Source organism: Papaver somniferum, unplaced genomic scaffold (assembly GCF_003573695.1).
Source record: "Papaver somniferum cultivar HN1 unplaced genomic scaffold, ASM357369v1 unplaced-scaffold_10, whole genome shotgun sequence".
Taxonomy (NCBI): domain Eukaryota; kingdom Viridiplantae; phylum Streptophyta; class Magnoliopsida; order Ranunculales; family Papaveraceae; genus Papaver; species Papaver somniferum.
In genome coordinates this window covers 14,817,759-14,839,843 of record NW_020618825.1, presented here as the reverse complement: position 1 = coordinate 14,839,843, position 22,085 = coordinate 14,817,759, and the positions used below count along the sequence as shown (strand labels likewise).

At 37.8% G+C, this 22,085-nt stretch overlaps 3 protein-coding genes across 3 annotated transcripts; 2 read left to right on the top strand and 1 right to left on the bottom strand.

Moving 5' to 3' along the window:
- Window positions 1–10,884: 10,884 nt before the first annotated feature.
- Window positions 10,885–13,787, top strand: LOC113326125 (endoglucanase 16-like). Its single transcript, XM_026573919.1, has 8 exons — window positions 10,885–11,212; window positions 11,634–11,846; window positions 11,949–12,149; window positions 12,267–12,344; window positions 12,431–12,580; window positions 12,809–12,917; window positions 13,025–13,188; window positions 13,278–13,787. Exons 1-8 carry the CDS (start codon window positions 11,012–11,014, stop codon window positions 13,602–13,604), a joined length of 1,443 nt encoding a protein of 480 aa, XP_026429704.1. The 5' UTR covers window positions 10,885–11,011; the 3' UTR covers window positions 13,605–13,787.
- A 951-nt stretch (window positions 13,788–14,738) lies between these two features.
- Window positions 14,739–15,542, top strand: LOC113326413. Its single transcript, XM_026574151.1, has one exon. The coding sequence runs from the start codon at window positions 14,739–14,741 to the stop codon at window positions 15,540–15,542; it is 804 nt and encodes a 267-aa protein (XP_026429936.1).
- A 4,502-nt stretch (window positions 15,543–20,044) lies between these two features.
- Window positions 20,045–22,064, bottom strand: LOC113326412 (zinc finger BED domain-containing protein RICESLEEPER 2-like). The gene is made up of 4 exons (XM_026574150.1): window positions 21,581–22,064; window positions 21,226–21,366; window positions 20,778–20,931; window positions 20,045–20,675 (listed from the first exon to the last, which is right to left on the bottom strand). The coding sequence occupies exons 1-4, from the start codon at window positions 22,062–22,064 to the stop codon at window positions 20,045–20,047; spliced, it is 1,410 nt and encodes a 469-aa protein (XP_026429935.1).
- Between the last annotated feature and the right edge of the window lie 21 nt (window positions 22,065–22,085).

Sequence of the window (22,085 nt, the reverse complement as noted above, 5' to 3'; positions counted from 1 at the left end):
AGGTTTAACTGGTGACCTAGGTTTGTTTCTGGAGAACCGTTTACTTCTCTTTAATAAGATATCTCTAAACTGTCTTGTGATCATCGAGACTGATTTTTCAAGATCTTCATATGATGTATCAGTCTCTGAAAAATCATCCTCATAGACACAAACACTTTTACCTTTGTCAAGTAATTTAGTGTTTCTTTGTGTTTTAAAGGTAACATCCTTTCCGATTTTGGATGTATGCTCATGATCAAAGATCTTTAGCTTTTCAACCAACGTATTTCTGGAGAGAGTATCAAGGTCATTTCCTTCTACGATGGCATGCTTCTTAGAATTGTATCTAGATGGCAGCGGTCTGAGAATTTTCATCATAATGTTCTTTTCAGGAATAGTTTTACCCAGTGGAAAAGAGGCATTAACAATTTCAGACACTTTGTGATTAAACTCATCAAATGAATCTTCATCTGACATACGAAAGGTTTTCCCAATCGGAATTTAGGTTTTGAATCCTAGCCTCCTTTTCGCTGGTATTTACTTCAAATACGGTTTCTAAGATATGACAAGCATCTTCAGACCGAGTGCACGTTGTTACATGATGCTGAAGATCTGGGGTAATGGCACGAATGATGGAATTCAACCCGTCAGAGTTTTTCTTAGCAGCAAGTATCTCGGAAACATCATACGTACCAATATTCTTTGGAACTGTTGCATTACTGATTGCCACAACGGGAGCATCATAGCCATTAACTACATAAACCCATGATTGAAAATCACGCGATTGAAGAAAGGCTCGCATAGCAATTTTCCACCATAAGTAATTTGAGCCATCGAAGACTGGTGGTATGTTTATTGAGATAGCACCTTTGCCCAATATCCAAGTGTCAATCAATGTAAATCAACAACCAAAGGTTGGATATTCTAATTGATTGATCTAACACACAACCTGTGATATTTTAATTATATAATAATATAATGCGGAAAATAAATAATACAGACACCAGAATTTTATTAACAAGGAAACCGAAAATGCAGGAAAACCCCGGGACCTAGTCCAGATTGAACACCACACTGTATTAATCCGCTACAAACACTATCCTACTACCAATTAACTTCGGACATGACTGTAGTTGAACCCTAATCAATCTCACACTGATTCAAGGTACATTTGCGCTCCTTACATCTCTGATCCCAGCAGGATACTACACACTCGATTCCCTTAGCTGATCTCACCCACAACCAATAGTTACTATGACCCAAAGTCGAAGACTTGATAAACATATATATCTCACGCACAAAAGTCAGGATTGAATAAATTTTTCTCCCATAGAAATACCAAAGAGTTTTTGTTCCGTCTTTTGATAAATCAAGGTGAACAGGAACCAATTGATAAACCGGTCTTATATTCCCGAAGAACAGCCTAGTATTATCAATCACCTCACAATAATCTTAATCGACTAGCGAAACAATATATTGTGGAATCACAAACGATGAGACGAAGATGTTTGTGATTAATTTTTTATCTTGCCTATCGGAGATATAAATCTCAAGCGAATTATTCAATTGTGCTCGTACGATAGATACAACAAGATTAGATCACACAACTACAAGAGAAGTAGTATCGGTCTAGCTTCACAATCCCAATGAAGTCTTTTAGTCGTTAACCTACAGGGTCTCGAGAAGAAACCTAAGGTTAAAGGAGAATCGACTCTAGCAATACAACTAGTATCACACAAGAGGTGTGGGGATTATGTTTCCCAGTTGTTAGAGTTCTCCTTTATATGGTTTTCAACTCAGGGTTTGCAATCAATGTTAGATTAGTAACAAAGCATTTAATAGTCACTGTTAGATGAAAAACTTGATTCAACCAAGCTAATATCTTTCAACCTTTAGATCTAACTTAGCTTGTTACACACAAATGAAATGTACCCTCATTTAGGTTTATGTAACCTTACCTAAACGTGTACACCATGTTGGTTCACAAATAGTTAACCAAGGTTAGCCATGTGTTTACTCTCATATTAACCATAACTAGTTCAAATGACTTCAAATGAAACTAGTTAATGAGTTGTTCAATTGCATAGAAGACACAATCGAAACAAAATCGTTTTGATTCACTTGAATCAATCATGAACATTATAGCCACGGTTTCCAAAGATTGCATTCCTTAAGATTTAAATGTTTAAGTTCATGAACATACCGATTTGATAAAATAATCATCTTAAGTATGCGTACGGGTATGCGTACCTAAGCAACCGGATTTTGAGTTTGTTAAGTTTCCAAAGTCAGTATAATTTTTCGGTTCGAAAACTTCCGCAAGTATGCATACGGGTACGCAATACTTAAGGTGACTAGTTTAGGAATTTGTAATTCCCAAACCTATCTGATATTTTCTGTTCGAAAACTTCTACCAGTATGCGTACGGGTACGCATACTTATCTAAGATTATACTGACTTTGGAAAGAATCTTAAACTCAAAAAGAACGGCAAATCTAAGATTTTTTTTTTGCTTTTAAAGGCTGAGGTGTGCACAATCTTGTCTCTTTTAATCAGGCACATGAGACAAGATGCACAAAAACAACACAATCAAGATGTGTTGCGGTGAACAACAATCTGTCCACCATAACCTTTTTGAGAGGAACTCATAGATCCCTGTCTATCAGCTTGTTTAGACCATACTCTTTTCTCTAGTGGTCTTGACCTATCTTTGGAAACCAACTTCTTCGAAGAAGATAAAATCTTACATACCTCAGCGGTTTTTTGAACAAGTTTAATCTTGTTTGCCAGGCGATTTGCTCTTCGTTGAAGTTTATTGACATATCTCATCTTGTGTTTGTACTTAAAACACTTTGAAAGTTCATGACATTTGAGTGAAAAATAAGAGCATGTTAATGGATAAGATGATTCAGATCCTTCGAGATGTACAAGCGGCTAGATACAGATTGGTACCTGGAAAATCAGACAAAGAGTTTCCGATGGAAAGGTTAAATTTTTCTTCCGTATTGTTGAATCTTCTCCTGGAAGAATATCAAGATTGATGTATGTATTGCTACAATTATCAAAATCAATATCTTCACTCAGAAGTGCAACACTTGATTTTTCGTCTTCATTAGAATCATAGTGATCAGACATTTCATCGAGGGTTGCAGCAAGACCTTTGTTCCCAGTGTATTTTCTACGGTTTGGACACTCATTGGAAAAATGACAAAAACCTTTACACTTCTGGCATATCCTCGTCATCAGCCTCGTCAGCATCCCTATTTTTAGGAGGAATGCGATTATGAGGTTTAACTGGTGACCTAGGTTTGTTTCTGGAGAACCGTTTACTTCTCTTTAATAAGATATCTCTAAACTGTCTTGTGATCATCGAGACTGATTTTTCAAGATCTTCATATGATGTATCAGTCTCTGAAAAATCATCCTCATAGACACAAACACTTTTACCTTTGTCAAGTAATTTAGTGTTTCTTTGTGTTTTAAAGGTAACATCCTTTCCGATTTTGGATGTATGCTCATGATCAAAGATCTTTAGCTTTTCAACCAACGTATTTCTGGAGAGAGTATCAAGGTCATTTCCTTCTACGATGGCATGCTTCTTAGAATTGTATCTAGATGGCAGCGGTCTGAGAATTTTCATCATAATGTTCTTTTCAGGAATAGTTTTACCCAGTGCAAAAGAGGCATTAACAATTTCAGACACTTTGTGATTAAACTCATCAAATGAATCTTCATCTGACATACGAAAGGTTTTCCCAATCGGAATTTAGGTTTTGAATCCTAGCCTCCTTTTCGCTGGTATTTACTTCAAATACGGTTTCTAAGATATGACAAGCATCTTCAGACCGAGTGCACGTTGTTACATGATGCTGAAGATCTGGGGTAATGGCACGAATGATGGAATTCAACCCGTCAGAGTTTTTCTTAGCAGCAAGTATCTCGGAAACATCATACGTACCAATATTCTTTGGAACTGTTGCATTACTGATTGCCACAACGGGAGCATCATAGCCATTAACTACATAAACCCATGATTGAAAATCACGCGATTGAAGAAAGGCTCGCATAGCAATTTTCCACCATAAGTAATTTGAGCCATCGAAGACTGGTGGTATGTTTATTGAGATAGCACCTTTGCCCAATATCCAAGTGTCAATCAATGTAAATCAACAACCAAAGGTTGGATATTCTAATTGATTGATCTAACACACAACCTGTGATATTTTAATTATATAATAATATAATGCGGAAAATAAATAATACAGACACCAGAATTTTATTAACAAGGAAACCGAAAATGCAGGAAAACCCCGGGACCTAGTCCAGATTGAACACCACACTGTATTAATCCGCTACAAACACTATCCTACTACCAATTAACTTCGGACATGACTGTAGTTGAACCCTAATCAATCTCACATTGATTCAAGGTACATTTGCGCTCCTTACATCTCTGATCCCAGCAGGATACTACACACTCGATTCCCTTAGCTGATCTCACCCACAACCAATAGTTACTACGACCCAAAGTCGAAGACTTGATAAACATATATGTCTCACGCACAAAAGTCAGGATTGAATAAATTTTTCTCCCATATAAATACCAAAGAGTTTTTGTTCCGTCTTTTGATAAATCAAGGTGAACAGGAACCAATTGATAAACCGGTCTTATATTCCCGAAGAACAGCCTAGTATTATCAATCACCTCACAATAATCTTAATCGACTAGCGAAACAATATATTGTGGAATCACAAACGATGAGACGAAGATGTTTGTGATTAATTTTTTATCTTGCCTATCGGAGATATAAATCTCAAGCGAATTATTCAATTGTGCTCGTACGATAGATACAACAAGATTAGATCACACAACTACAAGAGAAGTAGTATCGGTCTAGCTTCACAATTCCAATGAAGTCTTTTAGTCGTTAACCTACAGGGTCTCGAGAAGAAACCTAAGGTTAAAGGAGAATCGACTCTAGCAATACAACTAGTATCACACAAGAGGTGTGGGGATTATGTTTCCCAGTTGTTAGAGTTCTCCTTTATATGGTTTTCAACTCAGGGTTTGCAATCAATGTTAGATTAGTAACAAAGCATTTAATAGTCACTGTTAGATGAAAAACTTGATTCAACCAAGCTAATATCTTTCAACCTTTAGATCTAACTTAGCTTGTTACACACAAATGAAATGTACCCTCATTTAGGTTTATGTAACCTTACCTAAACGTGTACACCATGTTGGTTCACAAATAGTTAACCAAGGTTAGCCATGTGTTTACTCTCATATTAACCATAACTAGTTCAAATGACTTCAAATGAAACTAGTTAATGAGTTGTTCAATTGCATAGAAGACACAATCGAAACAAAATCGTTTTGATTCACTTGAATCAATCATGAACATTATAGCCACGGTTTCCAAAGATTGCATTCCTTAAGATTTAAATGTTTAAGTTCATGAACATACCGATTTGATAAAATAATCATCTTAAGTATGCGTACGGGTATGCGTACCTAAGCAACCGGATTTTGAGTTTGTTAAGTTTCCAAAGTCAGTATAATTTTTCGGTTCGAAAACTTCCGCAAGTATGCATACGGGTACGCAATACTTAAGGTGACTAGTTTAGGAATTTGTAATTCCCAAACCTATCTGATATTTTCTGTTCGAAAACTTCTACCAGTATGCGTACGGGTACGCATACTTATCTTGTCTCCTTCACCAATTTGGTATACACACATACGCATACACTTGTCTCCCGGTTTATGGATTTATACACTAATGTGTGAGTACACTATATATGCTTATATCCAAAGATGGTTACATTATAAACTCTACATTCTAATCATTGAAACATTCTTAGAGGATGACAGTAGCCGTTTTCACACAGTATTAGCATATAAGAAATTTTCAAGTTATTGAAATGTCATCATGACTTTCGTCACGAGTAAATATGAACATGGCTAAAGCAAAAGCTTGCCGACACATATTTCGAGAAATATGTAAGCGAGATATACTCAGCTCAAAATCACAAATGTGCATAGTTGAAAACTATATCGTAAATACGACTTATGTCTCAATATAGGAGATATAGTAGAAATAAACTTTCCTAGTGATAGATGAGTTTAAGTCTCCACATACCTTTTTGTCGATGAAGTTCCACATGCTTTCCTTAGTAGTTATTCGTCTCAACTACATTGTCTGTGTCCTAGTCCGAGACATCTATAAATAGGCTAGAAATCAAGACTTATAGTTTTGATCACTAACATTGACAAACATGCATGCGCGTTCGACCGAGCAATGCTCTAACACGTTATACATCTTTTTTTTGTTGGAATGTTATTTATACATCGTTTTGATGGTTGCATAACCAAATTAATGAATGCATTAACCAAAATACGACTGTATAACTGTTATGCATCCTTTGATGTGGCTCAATAATTCGTTATGCATTTTTTTCTTGCTGGAATGATATTTTTAGGCATATACTACATTCGTCTCAGAAAAAGGCCAAATAGAAAAGGTGAAAGTATCACTTTTCCTGAAACAGAGTGAAAGTATCACTTTTCATAAAACTGAGTGAAAGTATCAATTTTCACGAAACGGAATGAAAATATCACTTTTCCTGACACGCACGGGGTGAAAGTATGATTTTTCTTGAAACAGAGTGAAACTATCACTTTACCCGACACACACTGAGTGACAGTATCACTTTTCCTGACACGGGGAAAAAATATCACTTTTGATATGGGGCGAAAGTATCTCTTTTCCTGACACACACGGAGTGAAAGTATCATTTTTCCTGAAATGATGTGAAAGTATCTCTTTTCCTGAAACGCATTGAAAGTACAGTTTTTCCTGACACGCATAGAGTGAAAGTATCACTTTTCCTGTATCACTTTTCCATACACGGGGCTAAAGTATCCCTTTTCTCGACAGGGTGAAAATATCACTTTTCCTGACACGCATGGGGTGAAGTATCATTTTTCCTGATACGCATGGAGTGAAAGTATCACTTTTCTTGACACAAGGCGAAAGTATCACTTTTTCTAACACGCACGAAGTAAAAGTATCATTTTTCCCGACGCGGGGTAAAAATACCACTTTTCCTGAAACGGAGGTAGTACATGTTTTTATTAGTTACAATGGAAAATTAGTTGATGTATAACTATTGCATAATGTGTTATGCATCCTTTATAGTGGTTTGCTTAATGGATATGTTGATAATTTTTAAAAAATTGTGCCTAAAAGGATAAACATCTTCGAAATTTTCTTAAAAGCTCTTGATGTTTGTATTCATTGTGTAGATCTCTTTAAAATCTTTTCAATGAGATAAAATTTGTAAAATTCCAATCCACGGATTTTTAAATATGATATATTCTAGTTCGCTTGCTAATTGTACCCCTAAAAATATAATACATAAAAAGTTATAGTAATTGGACTAAAATGGAAGGATATTTTTGTCCAGTGAAAAAATGACGAAAATTTCTAACTTTTTTTTATCAAATTGCACATTTGAGTTAGTTTTACAAAATAATAGCCATGAAAGTAATTTCCTCCCTTCGAGGTCTTTCGGGCCCTCCAATTGGTTGGTCCAATTATCTGTTATAAAGAAAATCCACAAGATCTGGCTAATTATGCAAACATTGACATAACTTAGTAAACTACTTTAACTTGCTTGGATTCCAACTTTTAGCAGGATCATTCATAGCTATATGGTTTTACAACTAATTATGTGGTTCGGAATTGGCGATTGATGTATTTGCTGTGGTGATAACCCTTTTCACTCAATGATATGGATATGGTTTGGAGGGTGCTTCCCGATGGCTCTTGACTCCGCTGGATATGTGCAGGAGGTATTCTAATTAGCAATTCGTATGTGAAAGGACAATAGTCCCACATCGGTATAATCCGCTTAATTAACTTAAAATATAATATGGAAGGGCCGCTCAACTCATTGCCAGTTGGTTTTGAGTTGGATGCTCGTAAACTTTAACATGGTATCAGAACTAAACCCCAGACCAGACTTGCGTACGCCGGGTGTAGGCCGAGTTACTGGCCGAAGTGTTTAACCGATTTTGTCACTTGTACACCCGGGATGTTGGCCAGTGCCGATACTGGCCGAGGTGTTACCCCCTGATTTAGTCACTCACATGTGTACACCTGTTACCGATGGACTGGTAACTCGTATGTAGGTCCACGTGTGAGGCCCAGTGACTGGCCTTACAAGTGAGGGGGCGTGTGAAAGGAAAATAATCCCACATCGCTATAGTCCGCTTAATTAACTTAAAATATAATATGGAAGGGCCACTCCACTCATTGCCAATTGATTTTGAGTTGGATGCCTATAGAGTTTAACATCGTGGTACGAAAAGAAATTTGGGATGGCAAACATACGAGTATTATACAGATTCGGGTTGTTCGGATTCTGTAAAAAATCTGGTCAACGGTTTGTTTTTCGGACAGTAGTTCGGAACGTCACACATACGTGTAAATTCGTTTTAGAAATATGAGTTCGACATTAAAAATTCGGCTTTCATCATAGTCGGAAAATTTGAATTGAAATACAATATATATGTTTTTAATCCTTAAACACCAACCTTCCATGCTCGAGTCCCAAGACATTCATTTTTTTTGAATCCTAAAACACCAACCTTCTGAGTTACATAGACGAACTATTGGGTTCACAATTAATACAAGAAATATTCGGAATCCCCATATAATCCATGTTCCGAGGACATGGGTTAAGTAATTCGGCCGGATCATGCGGATTCGATGAGTTCAAAAATATGCGTGAATGATTCGTCGAGTTACTAACTAGGAGAGAGGCATGCTTATCATGTCATCCATGGGCAAGCATGGGCCATTCATGTATTAAAATAAAGACCGATTTTTTTGGGAACCATGATATTTTTGCGGGGATCTTATCTATTTACGCTATCCATGATAATGAGATAAGGGATGTCTTAGTTGTTATAACCAACAACAAAAAAGGCGAAAATAAAAAGAAAAAGCAGAACAACAACAAAAAGTTTTGAAGAAATGGAGAAGAAGTGATGAAATGAGTATGACACTCTCTCCTAGGAATATTATATATAGATGAAAATCCCTCGAATATTAACCGGAACCTCAAGTCCAGCCGGTAATAACGCATTAAAATATAGGTGAACATTTTCTTCCAATCATCCCCTAGTAAGATGAAAATAAAAGGGGCAAACTGTGGGGCGAAAATAGCCAATCGCCACATGTAACCATCACAAGAGGTGATCACATGATAAGAAATTATAAAAGATACACCGAATCACACCTCAAAAGGTGATTACGCCGGAATCAATACACCAAGTGATCAGCCTCATAAAGGAAGCGTGTAAAGAGTAGTCAAATCACACAGACGGTCGAGTCTTAAAGGAAACAAGGAAATAAATGAGAATCAGAAGAGGTGTGATACATCTGTAGGCAGAAGTACCTCGTGTCAGAATCTCAGACGAAGGATAGAGAACGATAGGAGGTACAGTATGATGCGAAAGGAGTACAAAATAATCCGAATATAGAATCGTGTGATACACTCGGAGGGGGAGTAAAGAAGATCCAGTCCGGGCAATGATAAGATTTACGATGACCTCACCATCTTAGCATTATCATATCATATCTTCCTGAGTTCAATTTGCATATAAATACCAATCCATGTAGAAGGAAATGTACATGTAATCTTGAATGATATTTCTCCATAGAATTATAGAAAGAGATTTAGAGAAAGAAAGAGTCAGAAATTTGAGTGATATTTGTAATTGATCAAATGGTAAGACCTTCAATAATGAGAATAAATAGTTTTCTTCACCGTGGATGAAGGTCAACAAGACCGAACCACGTTAAATACTTGTGTCCATCTTTATTGTCATGTTCTTTACATCTTATTTTATTACTTTGAATATTGAGCATCTATAATTTATAGTCGTTAGACCTACATGAATGTAGCCATCAGAAAAGATGTAACTACACACGTTCTAAGTGCATCCGTGATTCCTATAAAAAGGAGTAGATTTAAAATGAATGAATTTTTTTCTTACGAATATGAAACAATCGGTTTATGTATGTCTCCAACAAAGACCGGTTATGAGAATTGGATTTTATCTACGCTATCATTAACCGATTCCTGATATCCTTCATGAATACCAAAGAACACTATCCCAGAATCGGTTTACAAGTGCATGAACGTAAACCGATTATGGGCAGTTTTTTCGACAAAAAATCAAAAATTCTTTGTTGTTTGATGTTTTGAAGATTGATTTACATTAATTGATCTCACATCTAACACGATTAATATGATTAATTAGTGATAATTAATTAGCGGTAAAATGGGAGGTAAGAGAATAATTGGATAAGGGAGAAAAAAAACCATCGTGCCCAACAAGTCGTTATGAAAAAACAAACTCCAGTCTTCCTAGATAGGGTTGCGAATTGGGAGAAGCTAACCCATGGCCCCCATGTGGATGCCTTTTTTCCCTGAACTGGATAATCCGTACGAGTAGGAACGCATTGATCACCTTATACAATTTGCAAAGACATTGATTTTAATTTTCATGCGAGACAGAATCAAAGGCTTACTAATAATGATCATATATCCGTAATGGCAGAGACAAAAATTTGCATCTTCTATAATGAGGTTTTGCCAAAATTAAGCAATATACCAAAATTACCAGCACACAATTTGGTTTCTCCACAACAATTTTAAGTCAAAAAAAGGTCTCAGCATTCTCTCTTTACCTTCCAAATTCCCATATTTTTCTCAATGGTTTCCTCCCCAAAAACAGTTAACAATTTCTCTCCCCATGAAGATAACAAATTCAAACCCGTCTCTTCAAGTCCTTCCTATCATTAAAATGGCAAATGCAACGGCTCCTCGTCGTCATTAGTTTTCATTTGTACAGTTATATATCTCAAAAACCATTCTACACCAAAAAATCCTACGTAGTTTCTTTTCTTTTTTCTTTTCTCTGAAAGAAAAATTCTACGTAGCTTCTTAAATAGTTTGGATGGGGTTAAGTTTAAAATTAACTGCCATTTTATTGGCATTGTTTGCCATATCTAATGATGTACATGCTAATTTCGATTACAAAGATGCATTAACAAAATCTCTTATATTCTTGGAAGCTCAAAGATCAGGTAAGCTTCCTGCTAACAACAGGGTTAAATGGAGGGGTGATTCTGCTCTTGATGATGGTAAAGAGGTCAATGTAAGTAACTAAAATTGGTTTCATTTCGATTTTTCTTCTCTTGCCGTAAATGTTGAGTTCACAAAATTGGTTGAAAAGACCAAAATCAATAATTCCTGGGTGAAAAGGACATTTAGATTTTGATACTATTTAAATGGACAAAAATGTAAAAATAGCCAGGATGTATACAGTTTCATCCTACCCATTTTCAAATACTTTTTCTTATTTTTAATTTACATCAGGATGTATCCAGTTTCATCCTTACTATTTTTTAAGTTTAAATCAGAATGAATCCAGTTTTATTCTTGCTATTTTTTTAGTGTCCATTTCACCCATACTAATTTTTACTCGTCTATTTGAACCATTTTTAAAAAATATTTGGATGAATGACCCATTTTCCGTTTTTCTTTCGGACGTTAACATTGTTGCAACGTACTTATAGTTGGATCTTACGGGAGGATACTATGACGCTGGAGATAACGTGAAGTATGGACTTCCTATGGCGTTTACCGTTACCACGCTTGCATGGAGTGCAATGTTTTACCATGCAGAGTTACAAGAGACCGGTGAATTGCAACATGTTCATGAAGCTATCAGATGGGGAACAGATTACTTCCTCAAGTGCGCATCTAAAAAAGGTCGTTTGTATGTCCAGGTAATTAAGCTTTTATAACCTTGATCGTTATCCGAACCGATAACAGAAACGACATATTATGGTTTTACATCTTGAAACTGCTTTTTTTTTTGTTCAATTAAGGTGGGAGACCCAAACGCAGACCATCAATGTTGGGTTCGACCAGAAAACATGAAAACACCAAGAACTGTTTTGAAGATAGACCAAGGCCAACCTGGATCAGAGATAGCTGCTGAAACTGCTGCAGCAATGGCCGCTTCTTCAATTATCTTCAGAGCCACTGATCGTGTTTATGCTCGTCGTCTCCTTAACAAAGCCAAAACCGTACGTACCTACATATGACGAAATTAACTTCCTTTCTAAGCGCAAGGCCTAGACCGTAGCGTTAGAATCCATGGCCTTGCATCGACTAATTAGCCAGTTTTGTATGTGTATGTGCAGCTGTTTAAGTTCGCTAAGGAACATAAAGGTACCTATGATGGAGAATGCCCATTCTATTGCTCCTACTCTGGATACAACGTAAATTCTTTTTCTATATTCTTTTCATACAACATCGTATAACTCCATGCTGCACATGTTTATAATTCTTGGGTCAATGAATGTAGGACGAGTTGTTGTGGGCTGCATCATGGTTATACATTGCAACCAAGAAACCAATTTACTTGAGCTATATCCAAGAAGAAGCCATTACTGCAAATGTTGCCGAGTTTAGTTGGGATTTGAAATATGCCGGTGTTCAAATTCTTCTATCCAAAGTAATTTCTCCATCAACCTTTTCTTTTTCTTTCCAAACACCTAAATTAGGATGTATGCAAGTGTGAACGGCCCACCCATGCCACAGGGTGGCTTCGCCCCTGGTCATGGGTATTCTCATCCAACGACTTTACCAGCGTATTACAGAAACACTTTTCTCTATGTATTGTTCTGTTTTCTCTAATTTCAAGTTAATTACTAGCTAATCTGATTCACGTTATGATATGCAGTTGTATCTTGAGGGAGAAAAGACTCTAGAGACCTACAAGAAACAAGCTGACAACTTCATTTGTTCAGCACTTCCCGATAGTCCCTATCACCAAATCTACACCACCCCAGGTTTGCTACGAAGAGTTCCTGAGCACATAAAAAATTCATTGGAGTTTTCCGGTTTTTTTGTTTTCCGAATTACAACCTTCTTATAATGTCGTTCATACGGTTTTTAGGTGGTTTGGTTCATCTAAGAGATGGAGCTAACACACAATATGTCACGGGAGCTGCCTTCTTGTTTAGCGTATACGGCGACATAATTGCTCAACACAACCAAAAAGTTAGCTGTGGAAACCAACAATTCGATTCAGTACACCTTTTACAGTTCGCTAAGAAACAGGTACTAAACAAATGCTGGATTCGGATTTACTTAGCAAAATTAATCATAGCGCGTAATTCTTAACAACATTGACGTGCATTGTTTTACAGATGGACTATCTGCTTGGAAGCAACCCAAGACAAAGTTCATACATGGTAGGTTTCGGGAACAACCCACCAAAACAAGCTCATCATAGAGGAGCATCAGTACCTGTAATGCCTGCTGGTACAGAAGTGAGTTGCCCCATGAGTTTCACAAACTGGTTCTCAAAGGACCAACCAAACCCGAATGAGTTAACCGGTGCAATTGTTGGTGGACCTGATAAATACGATAAGTTTATTGATCAAAGGTTGCAATCTCCCATGGAAGAACCTTGCACTTACGTGAACTCCTTAGCTGTTGGTCCATTAGCTAAGCTTGCTACTCATCACCTGTAATTCTGAGAACAGAAAATAGCGAACAACCGACAGTATATCAAGTTGTTGTTCTCTTTTCTTCTTCTTCTTTCTCGAGTATTATTTCTTGTAATGTAACAACTTTTAATTCTTGTTTTACAAAGAAAGGAAAACAAAATACTTACATGTTTTGATTGATTAAACACAGATTTTGGTATTACTTTACTTTGTGAGTTTTTAATTTTTTATCTTAATTTAGATCGTAAAGATAAGTTAGACTTTTGTGTTTCCAAAATGTAAACCATTATCAGTATGTAACTAATCTACGTCGTTAACCAAATAGGCCAAATCAATGAAATGCATATGTTCCAGAGAATCCAAGTTACCGCGGCTGGAAAAATGAGCAAAAAACTTCGCATATTCCAAGTTGCCTTGTCGACATAAAACAATGCAGCATTGTTTACTAGGTAGCGGTTTCAGTTGTTGAGTATTCCATAGAACCTGCAATGGAACAACAATGTAGATACCAAAGACACGATTCTCCACGTGGACGAAGAACAAGACACAAATCATTTAAGGGGATCCTGCCGAAAGATCTTACACCATCCCCGAAAATCCTCGTCAGTGACTTGTCAAATATAGTCAAGATCGTCATTATTGAATGATTGACGAAGTAAAAACTAGGCGCGAGATATCGTATTGAGGCGAGGTAACTCGCTTGAAGAGTCTAAGTTGCGAAGGATCAACTGGAGTACCCGGCAAGATACCAATCACGAAATAAATGTTGGCGAAATAAGGTTGCTTGCCCGAAAATATAATAGGCGAAGTCAGTAAATTATGGAGCAAGAAAAGAGACAGCTGTCCCGACAAACATCCAAAGTTGTCAGCGAAAGAAAGGGGAAAACTTTATGGAAAACGATCTGGGCGAAGTAAAAAGCATCTCCACGAAATACTCAAGAAGCAAAATGAGCTGTACACCATTAGGGTCGATTGGCCTATAAATAGGGGTCCTTGGATAATGTAAGGGAGCTGTTTTAAGGTTAGGATTTTATAGATCTTAAACGATCCGTCGGTGGTTAAGACTAGAAATCTAGGAGAGAAAGTAATCCTTGGGTATTGCATCGGAAGATTGAAAGCAAGAAACTAGTCGGAAGATATCGAACCAAGGATCAGTCGATGGCACCAGATCGGGCGAGACACGTGATGCAAATGAGGAGGAGAAAACGGATGAAGGCACGGAGAGAAGAAATGAAAGTAAAGGCATCGGTTGAAGATGGAGAAAGCACCATAAACCGGCGGAAAGGCAAGGCGGAGGAAAACACTGAACTTATGGAGGAACCTGTCCAAATCATGAAATCTAGGACTATCGCAATAAAGGGAACAACCCGGAAGAAAAAAGGAAAGGATATTGACGAGAGCATGATGCTGGAAGAACCGAATAACGCACACCATCGGGAGAAAGGGAGAATAAGGTACAAATCCGAGAAGCAAGCGGGAACGGTGAAGCAAGGAGGTCAGGTGACGCGACAAGATTACAGGCGCGACAACGAGGTGAAGATGGGAAATTTGCGAGAAGAAGATACTAGTTCAGAAGAGGTAACAACCTCGTCCCAAATGAAGATTCCAACGCGAGGAAACGATCCATTGGAAGATCGTGAGGAAGATGGGAAAAGTACAGAAAGAAGAACGCAGAAAAAGAAGTTGCGGGAAGGATATGATCGGGAAAGAGACCTGAGGAGACTACTGCTGGAGGCCAGGTGCGAAAATCAAAAACTAAAATACGAAGAGGAAAGTAGGCGCGAGGACGAGAATAAACGAAAGAAGAGCGAAAAAAGCATTTACGAAGTAAGAGGAAGAACTTTAGATCAGAAGATCTTACGGGAGCTGCGAGGTATGATGATGGAGATGGGGAGCTCACAAAGGGATAGGAAAACGCAGTGGATGTGGGAAGACGTGTCAACCGCACTGGCTCATGCATGATTGGAAAAAACACCAGAGGGAGAACTTAAGTGGGATGGTCAAAACACAAAGCAAGGGGAGTCGCAGCAAAGAAAACAAAGGCCACGATATGATAAGGCAACACGTCATGAGGCGAAGAGTATGAAGATAGCAAAGCAAGGATCGAACGCGTTAGCATGGACCGAGTTGAAACTCCCAGGACTCAACATAACTGTATAAAGGATATGGGAGGAAGTCATATTGACTGAAGAAATCCCAGCCCCCACAAACCTGGGAAAGGATCCACAACCGGGGAAGAGGAATCAGGAGTTTTGCCGATATCATCGCTTTCACGGGCACCATACGAACAATTGTAGGAATTTCAGAAGGATCGTACTTCGTCTCATTAAGCAAGGAAAGCTCGCGCATTACATGGAGGATCAGATGCTGCCATCACCACCACAACCTGACTACAGGGGGAACCAGATCTAAATAATATGTGGAAATCCGGCTGTAATTTTATAGTGCATTCGAGGAAAGACATCCAAAATTTTCACGACAATGTGCTCTCAAGAGTGTATAAAAGGGATAACGAAGGAAATGAGATAATACCTATGGTGAAGATGGAACCTATGGAGGAATGGAAAAAAAGGAATATATCGTTCTCGGCGCAAGATGCACCAAAGGAAGGATTGCACACAAACTCACTGGTCATCACCTTGGCTATTGGCGAACACTTATGGGGAAAAGAGTATCGAAGAGGTAAGGGAAAAATCTGGTCTATAGACAAGGTCTTAGTGGACATGGGAAGCTCGGCGGACATCCTTTTCTATCATGCATTTAAAGCTTTGGGATATGAAGATTCTGACATGGTTCCTTCCGCATACAATCTGTACGGATTCAATGGGGTGTCAACAAAACCAAAGGGTGAAATCTGCGTTAAGATCTTCGCGGGAGAGATAGAGACGTAAGTTACAGTCTGTGTGGTGGAGGTAGAATAGTCATACAATGCCCTCATGGGAAGACCTTGGATTCATGGGATAAAGGGGGTTGCATCGACTTACCACCAGGCGGTACAATTCCCAATGCCGAGCGGGATTGGCGAGATAAAAGGAGATTGGGAAAACGCGAAGGGATGCGGCGAGAAGGATATTGAAAACTACGAAGAGAGACCGAAAAGGAGGAAGGAAAGGAGGAAGAGAGCATTGGAGTCAAAGAAGGAAAGGGAACTAATGGTATACATGACCAAGGAAAAGGAAGGATGGGCGATACCCAGTGAACTACCCGAAAAGGAGGGTGACCTGATATTAAAATAGAAGGAACCAACCGCGCTAAACAATCCTATCATGAATTTTGCAGCTGTAGAACCAACGAAGGATATAAATTTGGGTACTGACGAAGAGCCGAAAATAGTAAAAATAGGGACGAAGATGGAAGCTGACGAAGAAGCAAGGTTAATCCAGTTTCTAAGTGACAATCGCGAAGTATTCGCTTGGGGCATGGATGAAATGCCGGGAATTGACCCTCGAGTATCCTGTCATAAGTTGGCTCTGGATGCAACAGTTAAACCGGTAAGACAACGAATAAGGAAGATTGGGACCACCTATCATGAACAAATTGAAAAGGAACTTCAGAAGATGATGGATGCGGGTATCATAAGTCCAGCAAAATATCCGGAATGGATTGCAAAGATGCTGATAGTACCAAAGAAGAATAATGGGATAAGGATATGTATTCATTTTAGTGTTGCATTCCCAAAGGATAGCTTCCCTTTACCCAATATCCCACAAATGGTGGAATCGGCGGCAGGATATAAAAGACTCTCCTCAATGGATGGCTACTCAGGATACAACCAGATACCTCTAGATGAAGAATATTAAGAACATACAATATTCTTCGCTCCAAGGGGGTTGTATTGTTACACGAGAATGCCATTCGGATTAAAGAATGCGGGAGCCACATACCAACAGATGGTAGAGAAAAAAATTTCCATATGGGTGCATACAACGTTGGAGGTATATGTGGATGACATGCTCGTAAAAATTAAGGACTTAGGGGATCACGTAGAAGACTTAAAGGAAATATTTGAGCAAATGAAGAAGTACAAAATGAAGATAAATCCGGAGAACTGTATCTTCGGAGTTGAATCTGCGAAGTTCTTGGGACATATAGTTTCGAGGAAAGGAATTGAGGTGGACACAGCTAAAGTACAAGCCATACTAGAAATGTCGTCATCTTCCACTATAAAAGATGTGCAGAAACTGAATGGGCAGTTAGCATCTTTAGGAAGGTTTATCTCGAAATCTTCAGATAAATGTAAACATTTGTTTGACATTTTAAAAAAGGGTGCAAAATTTTCTTGGACACAAGCATGTGAGCAAGCGCTGCAAAACATTAAAGAATACTTAATCAACTTGTCAATACTACGAAAGCCAAATCCAGGGGAAGAATTACTCATTTGTCTCGCAGCAACACCCAATGCCCTCAGTGCAGTACTACTTCGAACAGATGAAGGGGTGGAGAAGTCGATATTTTACATAAGCAAAATGTTCAACTCAGCATAAAGGAACTACCCGAAGATCGAAAAACTGATATTAGCACTGGTAAACGCGTCTCGAAAATTGTGAACTTATTTTCAAACTCACAAAATCAAAGTTTTAACAAGAGTACCCATAGAATTAGTCTTGAAGAGCTCAAATAGGGCGGGAAGAGTCGAGAGATGGAATACCCAGATTGATTTATTTGGGTTAAAATACGAGGTTCAAACTTTCACGAAGTCACACATCATTGCAGAATTCCTAGCCGAATTTCCGTCAGCAGAAGATGAAGGGGTAGAAGAGATGATGGGCATATATGAAGGACGCCCGGACCCAAAGGATATGCTACAAGAAAGCCACCCTCGAAGGTCGGAAATATTTTTTGACGGGTCTTCAAACAACTCAGGAGGATGTATGGGGATAGAGCTGGCAAACGGGCGGGACGGGTCTGGCTTGTGACCAACCCGCGGGTTACGGGTTAATACAAGCCTGAGCTCGCGGGTTGAAATTCTTCACGGGTGGTCATTTATCCCACCCGTGCCCGTCCCGGGTAAAGCTCGCGGGTTCACGGGTGCTCACGGGTTACCTGGTTTTTGTTGAGTCAACTCGCCAGAAATCGATTTCTGGGCTATTTCCTTCCACATTCAGGGCATCTAAAGTTCCTTTCCTACAAGCTACAACCTAAGTATCTAACATTCATCCAATTCATTTGGTATATCAATTCAAAAACTCAAAATTGCAAAACTAAACAAATTAGTCTTCTTAAAGAAACACAGACACAGTCACACAGATACTATCATAGTATCATACATTCATACTAGACTTACTTTACTAGTCATTAGTAGTTTACTTTAGTGCTTAAGTACTTTAGTTACAGTTACACAGTACTTCATCAGTTCATGATGATAATTGATAAATAATGAAAATAAACTTCCGAGACCGAGACTGTACCATTGTTTCTAATTTGTATCACCAAGTGCGACAATATCACAATATTAATAACCACTTCCTGCACAAAATATATATTGTGTGGTTAATCAAAAAAAGTGTTAACTATCAAAAAAACATCTCCAATCTCTTTTCTATGCAATATTTGGAGATACTGGTAAGTGATAAAACATTCTCATATTCCATGTTTATCTTTGAGTTGCTCCAACTATTCAATATGAATCTGTAATTTCAAGAAAAAATAAACCAAACAAAAAAAAAGATTCAAGTCAAAAACATGGAATTTGCATAATTACCCCGCTTTATATTGAAGAAGTACGCATACTAACTAGACGCATAAGAACTTACTTCCTCCACATCCTCCACTGCCCCATCCTCCACTGCGTCAGGTTCAAATCCTAATATGTCTTCTTCAACGATCACATTGTCCTCATCCATATCTTCTTTTCCTATATGGATCATAATAAAACAACCAATGTTATAGATAAGATTTAGACACTCAACTAAATAAAATATTATTGATTTACTTACCAATTCCATATTCCCAATCACGAGTTGTTATTAACGCCTCAGCATTTTCAGGTAATAAGGAACTGCGAAATCGATCAATCACCCTTCCTCCAATGCTAAATGCAGACTCCGATGCGACGGTTGAAATAGGAATTGACAAAATATCCCCTGCCATTCTTGAAAGTACTGGATATTGTTGTTCATGGTTCTTCCAATAGTTAAGGATGTCTAGTGAATTTAGACAACCTCTGTACGTCTCGCCAAGATATTCATCTAACTCTGACAAGTCAGTTAATACATTACCACCACGTTCCTGTGTTGCAACATATTCCTGTTGACAAGACACTAGATATCAAGACACAGAATGACAGAATCCCAAACAATCCAACAACCAATTCTTGGGTACATTCCTCATTCTATCATAAGTAATTACAATGACAAATAAACGATATATGGCATGCTCAGAGTTTACATTGACATATTAAATCTGGGTTCAAAGTTATCATCTTGTATTAAAAAAAAAGAACATGTTTTGCAGACTTATACCAATCATGAAGAACTCAAATGAATCAAACTGAACATAAAAGTTGAAATTACCTGAAAGAAATCACTCCCTTCTTGGGCAGCAAAATTCCCACCATTTTGAACACTCAAATTTTGAGCTGCACAACTGTTGGAAGCTCTTGAACTTGACAAGGTGTAATACTCATTAAAAAGTGCTTTTATATTACTATGCACTTTATTAACTTGACATTCTAATTCTCTCTCATCAGGATACAACTTGGAGTAAGTAAATTTCACAAAATTCATTTTCGATCTAGGATCTAACACAACTTCCATAGCCAATATAGGACTCAACTCCTTCCAGTAACTATCAAATTTTGCTTGCATCTCTTTTACCATGTTCCTAATGAATTCAATATTACTTCTGCTCTCTTTCTTTAGTAACACCTGAACTTGACAAATTCTTTCAAAATACAGATTGGAAGTAGGATACTTACTACCAGAAAAAACCTTTGTGAGTTCATGAAACACCTTGAGAAACTTTGTGACTACTTCAATTTGTTCCCATTCTTCATTAGTTGGACAGTCTTCATAGTCTGAATCCACCAACTTCAAATGAGAGAAAACTGGCTTATACAAGATACAACTGTCTAACATAAGATAAGTTGAATTCCACCTGCATAAAACAAACATTCAGTGAGTATCTAAAAAAACATTAATACAAATTATACAATTCTCCAACTTTGTAATTTATAATAGAATAGAAGTGGAATCCCACCTTGTCTTTACGTCTTGCCGAATACCCTTTTTCAGACCAGACATTCCTAAAGTTTCAACAATGTCCAAGAACTTTTGTTTTCTTACTTGGGACTTTTTAAGGGACTTCACTGACGCTCGAATCTTAAGCACGGCTGGATCAATCTTCGTAAGTCCTTCTTTTACAATAAGAGTTAAGATATGAGCACAACAACGCACATGAAAGTATTTTCCATCGTTCAACAAGATCTTCTTTGCAACAAGTCTACTCTTCATAATTCCAGCACAAGCTCCGTTATTTGCAGCATTATCCAAGGTGATGTTGGATACCTTTTCTTCAATTCCCCAATCTTCTATCATTGCAAATAACTTAGAAGAAAGGTGTTTACCTGTTTGAGGTAGTAGAAAGGGGAATAAGTTAACATGAAATTATATTTAAGATAATAAAGAAATAAAATTAAGTGCTTTACCTGTATGAGGTGGTGGAAGGGGAGAGAAATTCAGAAGCTTCTTTTGCAATACCCAATCTTTATCAAGATAGTGCGCAATTAAGCTTATATATCCAGTAGTTGTTACAGAAGTCCACATGTCTGATGTTAGACATATCCTACCTGTAAGGGTAAGTCATACACATTACCTAGCACATCATATTAATCAATTACTCATACATAAAAGTATAAACAAATCATTTGAAATTTTGAATCATACCTGGAGCAAGTTTCAATCTGTTGCGAATAACTTCTTTTTGTGCTTTATGTTTCTTTACCACATCGGCTTTCCCAGTATTCCTTGATATTAGTTTAAAGTCATCATTTAAATAAGCACATATATCCCTAAACTCTTTCCACCCCACCAAAGAAAATGGAACATTTCTTGCAATGAGTAAAGCTGAGAACAAATCCCGTAATTTCATTTGATCAACCTTGCGAACACGGGTAGACAGCTGGCTATTTTGTGAAGCTAATATCATCTGCCCTACGTCCATAGACTGACGTTTAATGCACTTATGCCTTTTCATGGCTGAGGTTCCACCTCTTTGGCTTACATATTTATATCCTACATTACAAGCCTTGTACACCCCCTTCGTTGTACCATCCTTATACTTAACGAGTTTAAAAAATTCCCAAACTTCGGATCTAAGTCTATTTTTCTTTCCACGTGCAACTTGTGCAGGTGCACAACCAACAGTTGGATCCTCATTCACAGAATCTAGCATCTCAACATCATCATCATCATCTTGACCGTCACCACTCATAACATCGTTGTAATGGTCTGGTTCTGGTAACTCTTGTTCTTGTACACTTGACATCCTGAAATGGATGGAGCCACA

What these genes read in the sequence shown, in the direction of transcription:
- LOC113326125 (XM_026573919.1), top strand. Translation starts at nt 11,012, where the DNA reads ATGGGGTTAAGTTTAAAATTAACTGCCATTTTATTGGCATTGTTTGCC. An exon ending in ATGATGGTAAAGAGGTCAAT is followed by an intron (nt 11,213 to 11,633) that starts GTAAGTAACTAA and finishes ACGTACTTATAG; the next exon opens with TTGGATCTTACGGGAGGATA. An exon ending in TTCAAATTCTTCTATCCAAA is followed by an intron (nt 12,581 to 12,808) that starts GTAATTTCTCCA and finishes TATGATATGCAG; the next exon opens with TTGTATCTTGAGGGAGAAAA.
- LOC113326413 (XM_026574151.1), top strand. Translation starts at nt 14,739, where the DNA reads ATGGCACCAGATCGGGCGAGACACGTGATGCAAATGAGGAGGAGAAAA.
- LOC113326412 (XM_026574150.1), bottom strand. Translation starts at nt 22,064, where the DNA reads ATGTCAAGTGTACAAGAACAAGAGTTACCAGAACCAGACCATTACAAC. An exon ending in CCTTCCACCACCTCATACAG is followed by an intron (nt 20,932 to 21,225) that starts GTAAAGCACTTA and finishes TTGTAAAAGAAG; the next exon opens with GACTTACGAAGATTGATCCA. An exon ending in CGGCAAGACGTAAAGACAAG is followed by an intron (nt 20,676 to 20,777) that starts GTGGGATTCCAC and finishes TGTTTTATGCAG; the next exon opens with GTGGAATTCAACTTATCTTA.